This window comes from Rhinoraja longicauda, chromosome 12 (assembly GCF_053455715.1).
Source record: "Rhinoraja longicauda isolate Sanriku21f chromosome 12, sRhiLon1.1, whole genome shotgun sequence".
Lineage (NCBI taxonomy): Eukaryota > Metazoa > Chordata > Chondrichthyes > Rajiformes > Arhynchobatidae > Rhinoraja > Rhinoraja longicauda.
In genome coordinates this window covers 32397991-32411888 of record NC_135964.1, presented here as the reverse complement: position 1 = coordinate 32411888, position 13898 = coordinate 32397991, and the positions used below count along the sequence as shown (strand labels likewise).

Below are 13898 nucleotides of genomic sequence, written 5' to 3'. Positions count from 1 at the left end.
TGTGGTGCCCAGGACTGTACATATTACTCTAACCATGGCCTAGCTAGTGTTTTGTATTGATTAAACGTGAGCACCTGTCTTTTGAACTCTGTCTCAATCAACAATGAAAGTATATAGTACGTTGCCTTAACCATCTACTTGTCCTGCTTCTTGTAGAGATTTGTGCACTTGCACTTCAACCACACGCAAGAATCTTGCCATTTATACATATTTTCATGCTTTGTTTGTCATCCCCATGCTTCACTTTCTATCTACCAAACCAATCTTTGCTGTCTGTCTGCTGGCTTCTTCATTGTGAATCACAAAGCCAATTTTTGTGCCTTTAAGCTACTACACCTTTCTCTGTACATGTTTACTTAATTGCTATGTATGACCAACCCAGAACATCCAATGTCGATTCCTGCAAATGGCCTTTGCTGTCACTAAAACCATCATCCATGATTAAAATCATCATCCAACCCTTTTCCATTGTATCCTGTGTATTTTCCATTGTATCCTGTGCTTTTTTTCTAACAATCAGTGTGTCGCGTGTGACCAAATTAAAAGATTTGGAAAAGGCTGGGTAGACATCATATGTGCTCCATAAAAAATTAACTTGGTTCCCTCCACAAATCCATGCTGACTGTCCATGATTATTCTCTGCCTTTCTGAATGATTAACAATGTTCTCCCTCTGATTTGTTTGTCCAATAATTTATCCAACCATGTTATTAGGATGACTGATCTTTCATTGCCTTGTTTAATTTTTTTCATACCATGGTGCCAGGTTCATTCATCCAGCACCGACCTCATGTTTAGATAGCAATGGCTAATGATAGTCAGAGCCTTTGTTCTTTCTTGTCTTAATTCTTAGGAACCTTGACCATAGACCTACAGTGAAAGGCACTCTTCCCCACACGGTTGGAAGTGAAATAAAATAGAAGAGAGTGGAAATGGATAAGGCAGGCAGCTGTGGGGAGAGAAATGTAGTTATTGTTTCAGTTCAATAACCTTTCAGTAGAACAGGAAAAAGGTACAGGTGAGGCATATTTTAAGCTGTAAAAAGAAGCTTGGGGCGAAAGGTGAATAAGGCAGGAAAAGAGAAAATAAATGAGAAGGTCTGTTTAAAGAGAGAGACCAGGAGAACTTTAAAGACATAAAAGCTCAGGGAGGAGTGTAGGGAGGAACTGCAGATGCTGGTTTAAACCAAAGATAAACACAAAATGCTGGAGTAACTCAGCGGGACAGGCAGCATCTCTGGAGAGAAGGAATGGGTGACAGTGCTGGGTGAAAGAGGACAGTAAAGGAATTTAACTAAGTGTGGTGTGGAGGAGCTGTCAATAGACAATCATTAATGAATTTACCAGCAAATAAGAGAAGGGGGGGAAAAACTGAATATAGGAAATAATTGGATACAAAGGATGGAATTACATATTATCTGAACATCCAAAGGCTGTATCCAAAGGCTGTAATGAAACTTTTAAAAATATGGTTCACCTATGAATTTTCCTAATTATGATGATAGGTCACAGGCCTTGAAACATTAATCGTTTCTCTTTCCACAGATACCATCTGACCAATGTATTTCCAATGATTTATGTTGTATTTCAGTTTTCTAGTACAGTAAACCTTTGTAACGAACCATGGGGGGGGGGGGGGGAAGGAAGAGAGAGGGGAATGGTGTCTGTTATGTTATTGATAATTGTCTGCTATAACCGAGCAAGGTATTATCATTGTATGTAGTTGAAACAAAGAACTGCAGATGATGGTTAATACACAAAAGTACACAGTGCTGCAGTAACTCAGCAAATCAGGCAGTTTTTCTGGAGAACATGGATAGGTGACCTCAGGACCCTTAAGATTGATTTAGTCTACTGAGTTACTCCGGCACTTTGTGTCATTTCACCTTAAAAATTGGCGTAAATGCTGCTGGTTTGCCCTAGCAAGCCCTACTTCACCAGCTGTTGTGGCTCATGTAGACCCTGATAGGACACGCTTTCTTCAGCCTGCAACAACCGTCAGGATGTGCTCGGTCACCGTGAGGCTCCCTCCTGCCTCACCCGTCGCTTTGTCCGCTCCCCCGCAGCCACCACCCCGTCGCCGGCATCTTCCAAAGTGGAGCATGTCAGCAACCCAAGGAGGAGGAGGAGGAGGTGGAGGGAAGGGGTAGTGGACAGAGCGACGGGAGGAGGATGAGGTACTGGTGGAGGAGAGAGCAGCAAAGTGGACAAAGCCACGGGGGAAGGTGGGGTGAGGAGGATGTGGTGAAGGGGGTTAAGAGGCCGAGGTGACAAAACATTTGCCAACAGAAAGAAACAGTAGCAGGTGGGAGGGGAGGGAGCCCCACAGTGACAAAGCGTGTCCTGACGGCTGTAATGGCCTGAAGAAAATGTTCTCGGGGGGGGGGGGGGGGGAGAGGAGGGGGGGCTAAAAGGTGATCTGCAACAACAGCCACGCCAACTGAACAATGCAGTGAGAAGAAGGGCTCACTGGTGCACCTTCCGAGCCATTGGTGGGTCGGCAGGTCTGTCTGCTGTAACTGAAATCTGTTATAAAGGGGCCCATTAAAATGAGGGTTTACTGTATTTTTTTCAAGTACTTTGTTTTTGAAGCTTGGCTGTGAATCAGGAAGCGTAATGGGCAGGATATTTTATTAAATGATCCCCTGCCATTTCAATAACATCCATCCAAAGCATTCCTGTTCTGCCGTGAAGTGCCTTTGGAATAAATTTCTATAAGAAATTATTGCTATACGATCATGGTTGATGTAGGAAATGCTTTGTTTATCCTTGAAGGGATGTAGTGGGAAAGCTGTTCTGATATGGCATTACTGATAATGTGGCAGTTGCCAAGTTTTAGTTGGAAGAGCAAATGGAAGGTGCCGATTAGTGATGAGGACAGCTAAATTGCCAATAAAATATTTATACTTGTGGAGCTTTTGTTGCAGTGAGAAGAGCCCCACTTTACTGCAGTGTCGGCGATTCTATTTCCAATCATTTATTAATGTGCATACTAATTTTTGCACATTGGATCATTTCTTTGTCTATACATGGACAATGGGTTCTCTTCCATGACAGATGCACTGATTTGTCCATTACTTTATGCCAATGGCTGGAGGGAGTTAAATTTCAGGAATAACTCGGGATGTTTGCAAGCTACAGAGAGTGGTGGTTACTGAAGAATAATTTAATTGCCCCTATTCTTTCCCATTGCCAATCCATTGTATCATAATCTCTCATCAAATATAAACTTGACAGTACTGGAATAGATCTCTTCCATTCTTGCGTACTTTAAAAATCAGACCTTGCCATCTTCGCCCTTCAACAATCCTATCAATCAAAAGCCTCAGTCTGAAGAGGGGGTTTCGACCGGACACGTCACCCATTCCTTTTCTCCAGAGATATTGCCTGACCCGCTGAGTTACTCCAGCATTTTGTGCCTATCTATCAAAATTCTGTGTATTATTCTATCAAAGTGCTCCAAGTCCACTGACTCCATGTTAATGTTATTTTAATATTCACTGCTCTTATAATGGAGTTGTATCTCAACTTTCTATTCGTTTTTTTAAATGTTGACACAAGCACCTTTAACCTAGCATTTTATTTTGTACATTCATTTCCATTTTGGAAGTATAAATATCTTACTAGTATTAGCACAAATATATGCCAAGTATCTTTCATTTTGGTCCTGTGGTAAATTGTTAACCTAGCTTTGCCCTATTAGTACCCTCCAAACAACAACATTTAATTGTACACTTTTGTCAATCCTGCAAGCGAAGAGATACCCAACTGAGAGACGTGGATTTATTTTAAATCAATTGTGTGGTGTGTTATACTTTTGACATTTGGTTTATCATCTGTTTTGTGTCAAGCTTATAGGAGAGCTGCTTTTGGACAGGCACAATTTCACAGTTATGACAAGATACATAAGTAAACCTGAAAATCTGAAGCTCATGATGAACCTCTTAAGGGACCAAAGTAGAAATATCCAGTTTGAGGCATTTCATGTATTCAAGGTAAGTAGGAACTATATTAACCTACAAATAGCTGTTAAAATTTAAAATTGCTTAAATCAAAAACGAGCTCAGTTTGGACAATTTTGTGCTTTTAAGTTAAAATTTGCTATAATTTCTGTCCTCTGGCTATTAGCCATCCTGCAAATGGAAACTTTCATCTATTCCATCAAAATCCATTCTGAATTTGAGCTTGTATGACAAATGCAGTAGGATTAGTCCAATGTTAGTGCCGTTGATAGATGTCAGTGTCAGTTTGATGGAGCTGCTTGTGTTCCTTATGAGGTAATGCAAACGACATTTATGTTTTGTTTTCTGCTCCTTGGGATTGAGGGTGACTTATTTGCACTCCAATTCCATGTCTTCTGAAGTGCCTGATGAGTCTAATGTGGGAACAGTAAACTGTCCCAAAAAAAAGGAGAAGGGAGTGCTTGACCAGGTGGCTGGGTAATTTGGATGGTGGAGTGCTCATTTATGCTACGCTGTTCTCTGCTCTCAATATATGCAATTGAGGTACCCGTGACTATGGTGAATACCTTCCTCATTTTGAGCGATTGTGCACCTGGGAATCCCTTGAATAGTCGGAATGTGTCACCTTTTTGAGGTGGTTTAAAAACAGCTTTGTATCTTCTGTCCACCTGGTAATATCTTGCTGTGACAGAATAATGGTGTCTGTTTTGGGTCTCTGGTATAGGAGAAAACAAGAGTTGTGTAATGTAATTGCACGAGCTTGATAGAGCTCTTAAGGATAGCGGAGTCGGGGGGTATGGGGAGAAGGCAGGAACGGGGTACTGATTGAGAATGATCAGCCATGATCACATTGAATGGTGGTGCTGGCTCGAAGGGCCGAATGGCCTACTCCTGCACCTATTGTCTATTGTAATCAAACGGAAGTAAAAGCAAATAGTTTAAACGTTATTCTTCTGGTTCTTGGAAGAAAAATCTTTAAACATGTTGTTTTTCTGTAATGCAATAATGTATATTCTCATTTCACTTGAAGGTGGGCCAATTTTATCAACTTGTTGTTCATATTAAATGGAGTACCAAGTCCCTCTTAACATTGGAACAGTTCTTGTCAAAAGCCTATCACTGAAGTCAAGTCCTATACTTGTAAATATGGCATCACACATATTTTGCAGTAAAACTGTACTGTATTAGAGTGGATGCTTTCTATTTTTGAGTTTAAAATACAACTTATTTTTCACATTGCCTTCATAACCAGTTGTAGCAATGTATAACAGCGGACGTGGTGGAGATGATTGAATTCAGCTTGCATCAAAAACGACTAGTAGGCTGAGGCAAGAACTTCTCCTTGGTTGAAAACTGCAATATGATTTTTTATTGTTGCAATGAAAAGGCACGAAGATATGTTTTTTTATTTGTCTATTAGCCTACATACTGGTGTCCTTGTTGGTGTTTTTTGTTGAAAGTAAAATGTCTAATTGTTACAAAAATGTGTTCCTTTATTCTGGAAGGATATTAGAATGCGTAATGGAATTAGAAGTAACACTTGCAAGTTTGCAGATGACAAAGCTGGGTGGCAGTGTGAACTGCAAAGAGGATGTTAAGAGGTTGCAGGGTGACTTGGACAGGTTGAGTGAGTGGGCAGATGCATGATAGATGCAGTATAATGTAGATAAATGTGAGGTTATTCATTTTGGTGGCAAAAACAAGGAGACAGATTATTATCTCAATGGTGTCAGATTAGGTAAAGGGGAAGTGCAACGAGACCTGAGTGTCCTTGTACACCAGTCACTGAAAGTAAGCGTGCAGGTACAGCAGGCAGTGAAGAAAGCAAATAGCATGTTGGCCTTCATAACGAGAGGAGTTGAGTATAGGAGTAAAGAGGTCCTTCTGCAGTTGTATAAGGGCCCTGGTGAGACCACATCTGGAGTAATGTGTGCAGTTTTGGTCTCCTACTTTGAGGAAAGACAACCTTGCTATTGAGGCAGTGCAGCGTTATTGAGGCATTGCACGAGGTTAATCCCCGGGATGGCAGGACTGTCATATGAGGCAAGATTGGAAAGACTGGGCTTGTGTTCACTGCAGTTTAGAAGGATGAGAGGGGATATTATAGAGATGTATAAAATTTATAAAAGGACTGGACAAGCTAGATGCAGGAACAATGTTCCTAATGTTGGGGGAGTCCAGAACCAGGGGCCACAGTCTAAGAATAAAGGGGAGGCCATTTAAAACTGAGGTGAGAAGAAACTTTTTCACCCAGAGTTGTGAATTTGTGAAATTCTCTGCCACAGAAGGCAGTGGAGGCCAATTCAATGGATGAATTTAAAAGAGATTTAGTTAGAGCTCTAGGGGCTAGTGGAATCAAGGGATATGGGGAGAAGGCAGGCACAGGTTACTGATTGTGGATGATCAGCCATGATTGCAATGCTGGCTCAAAGGGCCAAATAGCCTCCTCCTGCACCTATTTTCTATGTTTCTATTAGTTTATCCCTAAGTAGGGCTGCATGGGCACATGACATTCTGAATGTATTTCAGGGTCATTCCTCACTTGGACAAGTGACCATTGAGCAGAGGCACCGGACTCTAGTCAAAATAAGATGTAGAGATTACCATGAACTCTGCATCTCTTCACTTGACCGAGTCTGTACTATTCCTAAGGGAAAGGCAGAGGTCCATGTAATTGATGTAGGCCTGTTGCTACTTGTAGTGGAAACACTGCTGAAGTTAAAGGGAGGACCTTATCAAGTCCATAGCTAAAAGTTTCTGGATGCATCTAGTTCCTAGGAGTGCACGATTAACTCTTCATCTTCTACACCAACCACGAGTAATGTCAGTGAAAATGATTTTGGATGCTATGTTTTTCTTGGAATATTTCATGCATTTTATACTAATTCAATGCAGATTTAGCACAATCATTCAAAATTGTGACTGGGGCTGAGCTATGTTTCTGTGAAACAGAGTAGACAGCATTCCCTCATTTCCATTTGGTAAAGCAATCTTGCCATTAAGTCCTCAATCTTATTTTCTTGTAATTGTACATTCTGTGGATTGTGAAATTGTGCTATAGGAATTGTATACATTTTTATTGGAGAATGAGGCATAAAAACCCAATCTACTTCATAATTCTTTCCAGAAAATTGATTTAACTGATTTAGCTGCATACTACCCAGGGGTTCAAGGCACATTAGCATTTTGTTTGAACCCATCTTGATTGGAAAGATTATTTTTTATTTTGTTCAGTTTTGTGCATCATTGCAGAAGTATTTTTCTAATGTCAATTGATAACATTGAGCCAATCATGTGTTCCTTGCTGCCCCCTTTTCCCTACCCCTGCAACTCGACACCATTCCTCGCCTCTCTTTTGTCTCCATTAGCAACAATTTAACATTGGCTAGAGAGGTGCAGCTGGGTTGTTATCCATGCCTTGCCCTCTGAACCATCGATGCAAATGCATTCCCTTGAGGTGTGAGTTTTGTTTTCCTCTAGTATGTTTTGGGGGATTTGCCCATAACATCTAGAACTATGTCTTGGACAAATCCAGTATTTTATGCTTGGAATGTAACTGACTGAAATCCTAAGCTAGTTGTGAACATTTGGTGTGACCATTCTGCTGACATCCGTCTCCTCTGCCAGTACTTCAGTGGGAATAGAAGTTAATGTTTAGATGTGATCTTTTTTGGGCCATTTTTAAAATGGGCTGCAGCAGGAAAACTGAGAATTTGTCTTTCAGTAGAATTGTCTCCACAAACCAAAGCAAAGATCTCACTTTACATCAGGGGTGTCAAACTCATTTTAGGTCAAGGGCCGGAATAGGCAAAATGCAACTTCATGCGGTCCGGATCAGTTGTGCACGTGCGAACGCACGCGGGCGTGCCCCCACAGCTTTTGTTGCCTTCGTTTTTTCAACCTGCATTCATGTGTCTCAGTGTCTGCTATAACTACAAAGTGTTTCACTTTACGAATTTTGTTCCTTATGAAGAAGATTGCCTAGCAAGCATTAATTTTATGATTGGTATTAACTTACAGTCGTAGGCTACAAGAAAGTTGGGATGAGAGAGAGAAAAAACAACGCTATTTTGGCTAAGATTGTTTCGGGAGCAACACACTTTCCATTAATAAACCATTTGAAATCGAACATTAGCAGACACAAATGTAGACCTAACGAAACAAACTGTAAATGTCGGCTATACAACTGTGCCTATTTTTTATTAGCCTGCTTCCAGCAATCAAACTCAGACAATGAACACAGTTAGCCTCTAATTTTTATTGAAGTGACCACATTTACAATAATAGAATAGTCAGAAAATTAATGAATCACAATATTATGACACTCAATATTTCATAATGGATTTTGCTTACATGTCGCAGTGCATTGAACAGTGTCACTCATTTTTCACTTGCTGCTTCCAGACACATGATCCAGACACATCTTGGCTTTAACCAACCTGTCAACATCAGGGACCTCGGGTAAACACAATAGCTGGAGTAACACAGCAGGTCAGGCAGCATCTCGGAAGAACATGGACAGGTGATGTTTCAGAGTGCTGGAGTAACTCAGCAGGTGTGGCAGCATCTCTGGGGAGAAGGAATGGGGCCACGTTTCGGGTCGAGACCCTTCTTCAAAAGAGTCTGACGGGTCTTGACCCAAAACGTCACCCATTCCTTCCCTCCAGAGATGCTGCCTGACCCGCTGAGTTACTCCAGCATTTTGAGTCTACCTTTGATTTAAACCAGCATCTGCAGTTTTTTTCCCCTCAACATCAGGGACCTGTTGTCTGTTAGTTATACATTGGAAAATAAGTTCTCTTTAATTCCGATTCCAATCTCCCAAAAGAAATAAAGAACCAGCCGACGTCTCGGTTGAAACTTCTCATGTAAAAAAAAGAGGAAATGAAAAGGACCCCCCCCCCCCCCCCCGCGGGCCCGACGGGACCCCCCCCGCGGGCCCGACAGGACCCCTCCGCGGGCCGGTACTTTGACACCCCTGCTTTACATGGTTTTGCACAGGATGTGAGGCATAGAAGCGGTCCACTTGACCCACCCAGTCCATGCCAACATTTATGCTCTAGATAATTTTGTATCACTTGCAAATTTAGGAACTACTGTATTTTAAATTAATCTAAATTGTTTAATTGTGAGGAGTGATCCAGAAGTGATCCTTGCAGAATACCTCAATTAATGCAAACTACAATTTATTCTCGCTCTATTTTCTCTCATGAAGTCAAAAGTGCAATGTGCCCCCTTGGTTTTGCATTCTCTGAACGTCCTATTAGTGAACTATAAGATAACTATTATCTTTTGCACGAAGGGTCCCGAACAGAAAAGTCACCTAACCATGTCTTCCAGAAATGCTGTCTGTTCCACAGTTCCTCTTGCACTTTGTGTTCTAAACATCCACATTATTGCAGTCTGTTCTCTATTAACGTCTCACAAACATAATAAGGCCAGTCAAGTATAATTCAGCTTTTGAAACTCCATGCCAATTATTCATTTTTTATTCATCTCTTCATTAATATGGATTCCACTATTTTTCCTACCAGTGTTAAGATAATTGGTTTATTTTCAAATATAGGAATTATGTTAGCTGTATACTAGTCTTTTGCAGTAAATCTTTCTCTAATGAATTACAAAAAATATGTGCGACAATATCTCTACTATCTCTTTAGTTTATTTAAAATGCATGAATGCAGTCCATCTGAGCCAGGGTTTTCAATCCCCCTTGAGTGCTGTTAACTTGTTTACCAAGTCTCGCCCATCAGTACAAATCAATCCTGTCCCAGAACTGGTGCTAGAGACTGCCATGAAAAGAATCCCATGTTTTCCATTCTAGCTGTTTACTGAAAAGTTATTTCTGATGCTTATTTCAGTAGTAGTTTACACAGTGATCAGGCAGCTGAAAGTAATTTCCATTCAAACATCAAGCGTGATTATTTGTATTATGTACCGGAAACAGAACAATGAAATTCTCACTTCCTGCAACTTTGTAGGCCCATTAATGCAATAACAAAACAAATAAATGCATGGAATCAATAATACAATAAATTATCAGTAGTAGTCGGTAACTAGACCAGAATAGTGCAAACCAAAGTAGACAATACTTAAATAAATTTATTCACAAAATGCTGGAGTAACTCAGCAGGTCAGGCAGCATCTCGGGAGAGAAGGAATGGGTGACGTTTCGGGTCGAGACCCTTCTTCAGACTGATGTCGGGGGTGGGACAAAGGAAGGATATAGGTGGAGACAGGAAGATAGAGGGAGATCTGGGAAGGAGGAGGGGAAGGGAGGGACAGAGGAGCTATCTGAAGTTGGAGAAGTCAACAAGTCCAGCATCAATTGTTGGTGATGTAGAGTTGTGGTTAGGTTGCATAGTCGGGTTCAGGAACCTGATGGTTGATGGGATGGGAAGAAGCTGTTCTTGAATCTTGAAGTCATGATTCTCAGGCTCCTGTACATTCTTCCTGATGTAGCGGTGAGATGAGAGTGTAGCCAGGGTGGTGTGGTGTATGATATAAGCTGCCTTTTTAAGCTAGCAGCTCCTTTAAGCTACCTGCAGATTCCTTCGATGGTGGAGAGCTCAATACCCGATATGGGTTGGGCAATGTCTAACACTTTCTGCAGCCGTCTTTGTTTCTTGGCGTTCGAGTTACCGAACCATGCAGTGATGCAACCAGTCAGTATGCTGCCTGTGGAAGTTTGATACAAGCATAAGGTGACATAAGGAATCCCTTCGAAGGTATTTATTCACAAAATGCTGGAGTAACTCAGCAGGTCAGGCCGCATCTCAGGAGAGAAGGAATGGGTGACGTTTCGGGTCGAGACCCTTCTTCAGACCCATTCCTTCTCTCCTGAGATGCTGTCTGACCTGCTGAGTTACTCCAGCATTTTGTGAATAAATATCTTCGATTTGTACCAGCATCTGCAGTTATTTTCTTACACTAAGGAATCCCTTCAATCATCTGAAGAAGCTTTTTTTGTGTTTGCATCACTATGTTGGACCTATGTCAGATCTTCAAAGAGAGGCATGTGCAGGAACTTGAAGCTATTGACTCTCTGCCACCTTCCCATTGATGAACACTGGTTCATAGATCCTTGGCATTCCCTTCCTGAACTCTTTAATCATTCCAGCATTCTAACCAGTGTTATTCTGCAACTTGTTTGTGTGTTGAGAGCTGCAGCTTCTTAGGCTGGCTTACCGATTGTAGTAAAGTTGCTTGCTGGTTGGTTTAATGTGACCATTGTCTTGTGTACTATCAGAGGATATGAAATCACTTGTGTTACCCTATAGCACTGGGTAGCTACAGGGAAATTATTTGAGTGAATAGAGTGTAGCGGCAACTTAGTCCTTCCCAATAAATTCCTTAAGATTACCACTTTTACGAAAGGAGTGGAGTGATCATTCTTGACGCAAACAACAACAGAGGTCTTCATGACGTTTTAGTTTAATTAGTCATTTATTGAAGTAGTAATACAAACAGATTAGTATGTCTCTAATCATAGATCTGGTAAGAATTTATCTTGCCATGGCTCCTTCATGTTTAATGCATAACGACACTGCCTTCCCAATTATACTCATAATTCTGGCTCCTCCCTGTCCATATATGCACATATGCCCATATATGTAAGTCTAGTATTCATTTCACAACAACCCCCAAGTGTCCAAAAATAATACAGCAGGATACAAAATAATATAATATTCTAAGATAGCTAATAAACACACATGGCTCCTGCAGAGAGGTTTATGTTGACCTTAAAAGAATGAGAGAATATGATGACAATGCAGAGCTACAAACTGCAGATACTGGAAATAGTCCGCTGGTCAGGCAATAAATGTGAAAAGAGAAACCGAGCCTATGAATTGGGTCATCAGTTAAGGCGCTTGTCCTGAAGCATTTACTCTTTCTGTCGCCAAAGAATGTGATAAGATGGGAAGACTTTAAACAGTTGCACAGATTAGCAAACTGAACAAGGGCCTAATTTTGCTGCTGGGCAAAAGCAAATCAAGTTGAAGAAATCTATTAAAATTGTAAGAATTAAATGGTTTGGGATGAAATGGTTTTGGAACCATGTTGTTTGGAAGATTAAAATAATATTGTTGAGATCTGGATATTACTGGAAAGTTGAATCTGCCTAATCTCTTAATGTTTTGCATGTTGATTTCTTTTTACCCTTTAGGTTTTTGTGGCCAATCCAAATAAAACACAACCCATTCTGGATATCCTGTTAAAAAACCAGGCCAAACTGATAGAATTCCTCAGTCAATTCCAAGCAGACAGAACAGATGATGACCAATTTAATGATGAGAAGTCCTACTTGATTAAACAGATCAAGGATTTGAAAAGACCAGCGCCTCAACAGTCTTAACGTGTTTGGTTCAGAGGAATGTTTATGGATGTAGCTTTATTTGCTGTATCTGTATACAATATGATCACATTTCTTTGTAGGAAAGAGATTGTGTAGTAACAGTAACTCACCTAGTATTTATATATAATAAAACTAATTTTATTCATGCATATTGTTTTTTCAGAGTGCCTGTACAATAGTTTTTCCCCCTCCTACATATAAGGTAGTATGTAAGTTTAGAGGTTACATACTTGCACAGTAGCAGTGATTCTTTTCCTTGCTTTTAAAATTCAGGTATCCAGTGCTGAGGCTAGCATGCTGTTGGTTTGGCTATTATAGCTAAATAAGATCTCGCTACTGTTCTACTATGTAAATTAGTTTTTACTTTGATTATGTTTATCACGGTGAATTAGGGCACATCTGCAAAACCACCTGTTCACAATGGTAAGTGTGCAGAACCAGATCTCTAACTATCTTTAAGAATGGGCTTCCCCAATCTCCCTGATGTGATCCCACTGAAAAGCACTATTATAATAACTACTTTAGATTAGCCTCACTTAACTAATTGAGTTAATATCTTTCCATAAATCTACTCATTTTATATTAATACACTTCTCTTTGTGAACAGATTAGGATAAAGCAGATGAAGAATGATTGGTGAATATTTTCTTTAAGTATGAGAATGAAACCATGTCCCCATTAAAACATTTTTTTTACTTGGGGCCAAGCTACAATTTAAATTTTTGGTTGCACATATCGGTTTTTTTTCTTAAAATGTGTAATTGTACATACGTGGTTGCATTCACTGAGTACCTGTTATGCTGTGTACGGCTGCAGTTAAAAGTAACTGCTGCTTTGGTCAACTTTTCACAAGGTCACAAATACAGCCTACTTTGAGTACTTTTTAAATAAAAGTTATTAAACGTACAAAACGCCTTATTTGTTTGTTTTAAATGATTTATGCTATTTGTTTGCCAAGCATTCACAATTTCACCTTTAAAGATGTGACATGAATTATGCATTATTTTGAGAGGCCATTAATTCTTGCATGTAGATTTTTTTTTGCAAACTCTTAAATTGGATGGTTTGGAAAACTGCCTTATTAATGCTACCTTGAAATTATGAATCATTGTACTAGCCTTAAGGCGATTATTACTGAAGAAAACTATATTGAGGATCCTTCAGATTAAATTGTTTATTTCACTGGTGAATGACTATATAATATTTGTGTGAACAGAGTTGAAAAATTAAAAAGAAAACATGGCTATTAAGACAACAATTATGGTGATTTTTATAATTGTAATACTGTGCACAAAGTCTTGATGTTTTTAAATTTAAGTTCTCATTTAATCTTTGACCAGCATTCTCTTCGACCTCTCTATGTTCCCACTGTTCCTTGATCTATCTCCTTTCTTTCTGTATCTAAATCTATCAGCATAACTCTTCAATTCCCTCCTCCCTTTTAAATGTGCTTTAACCACATTCACACAACTCTTTGGGTAAAGAAGTTTCTTTCAAATTGGATTTCTTGGTGACTATTCTGGGTTTACAAACTGCTCCCTCGGGTGGAAATATTCTCTGCATCCAGTCAATCAAAATATTT

At 40.0% G+C, this 13898-nt stretch overlaps 1 protein-coding gene across 2 annotated transcripts in view; it reads left to right on the top strand.

Moving 5' to 3' along the window:
- cab39l (calcium binding protein 39-like) overlaps positions 1-13555 on the top strand; it is a 56200-nt gene extending 42645 nt beyond the window's left edge. For both annotated transcript variants that reach the window (XM_078409426.1, XM_078409427.1), the window contains 2 exons: positions 3850-3993; positions 12128-13555. In XM_078409426.1, the coding sequence (XP_078265552.1) occupies positions 3850-3993; positions 12128-12316 (333 nt within the window). In that variant the 3' untranslated portion in view covers positions 12317-13555. The remainder of the gene's footprint in view (positions 1-3849; positions 3994-12127) is intronic.
- The last annotated feature ends 343 nt before the right edge of the window (positions 13556-13898 follow it).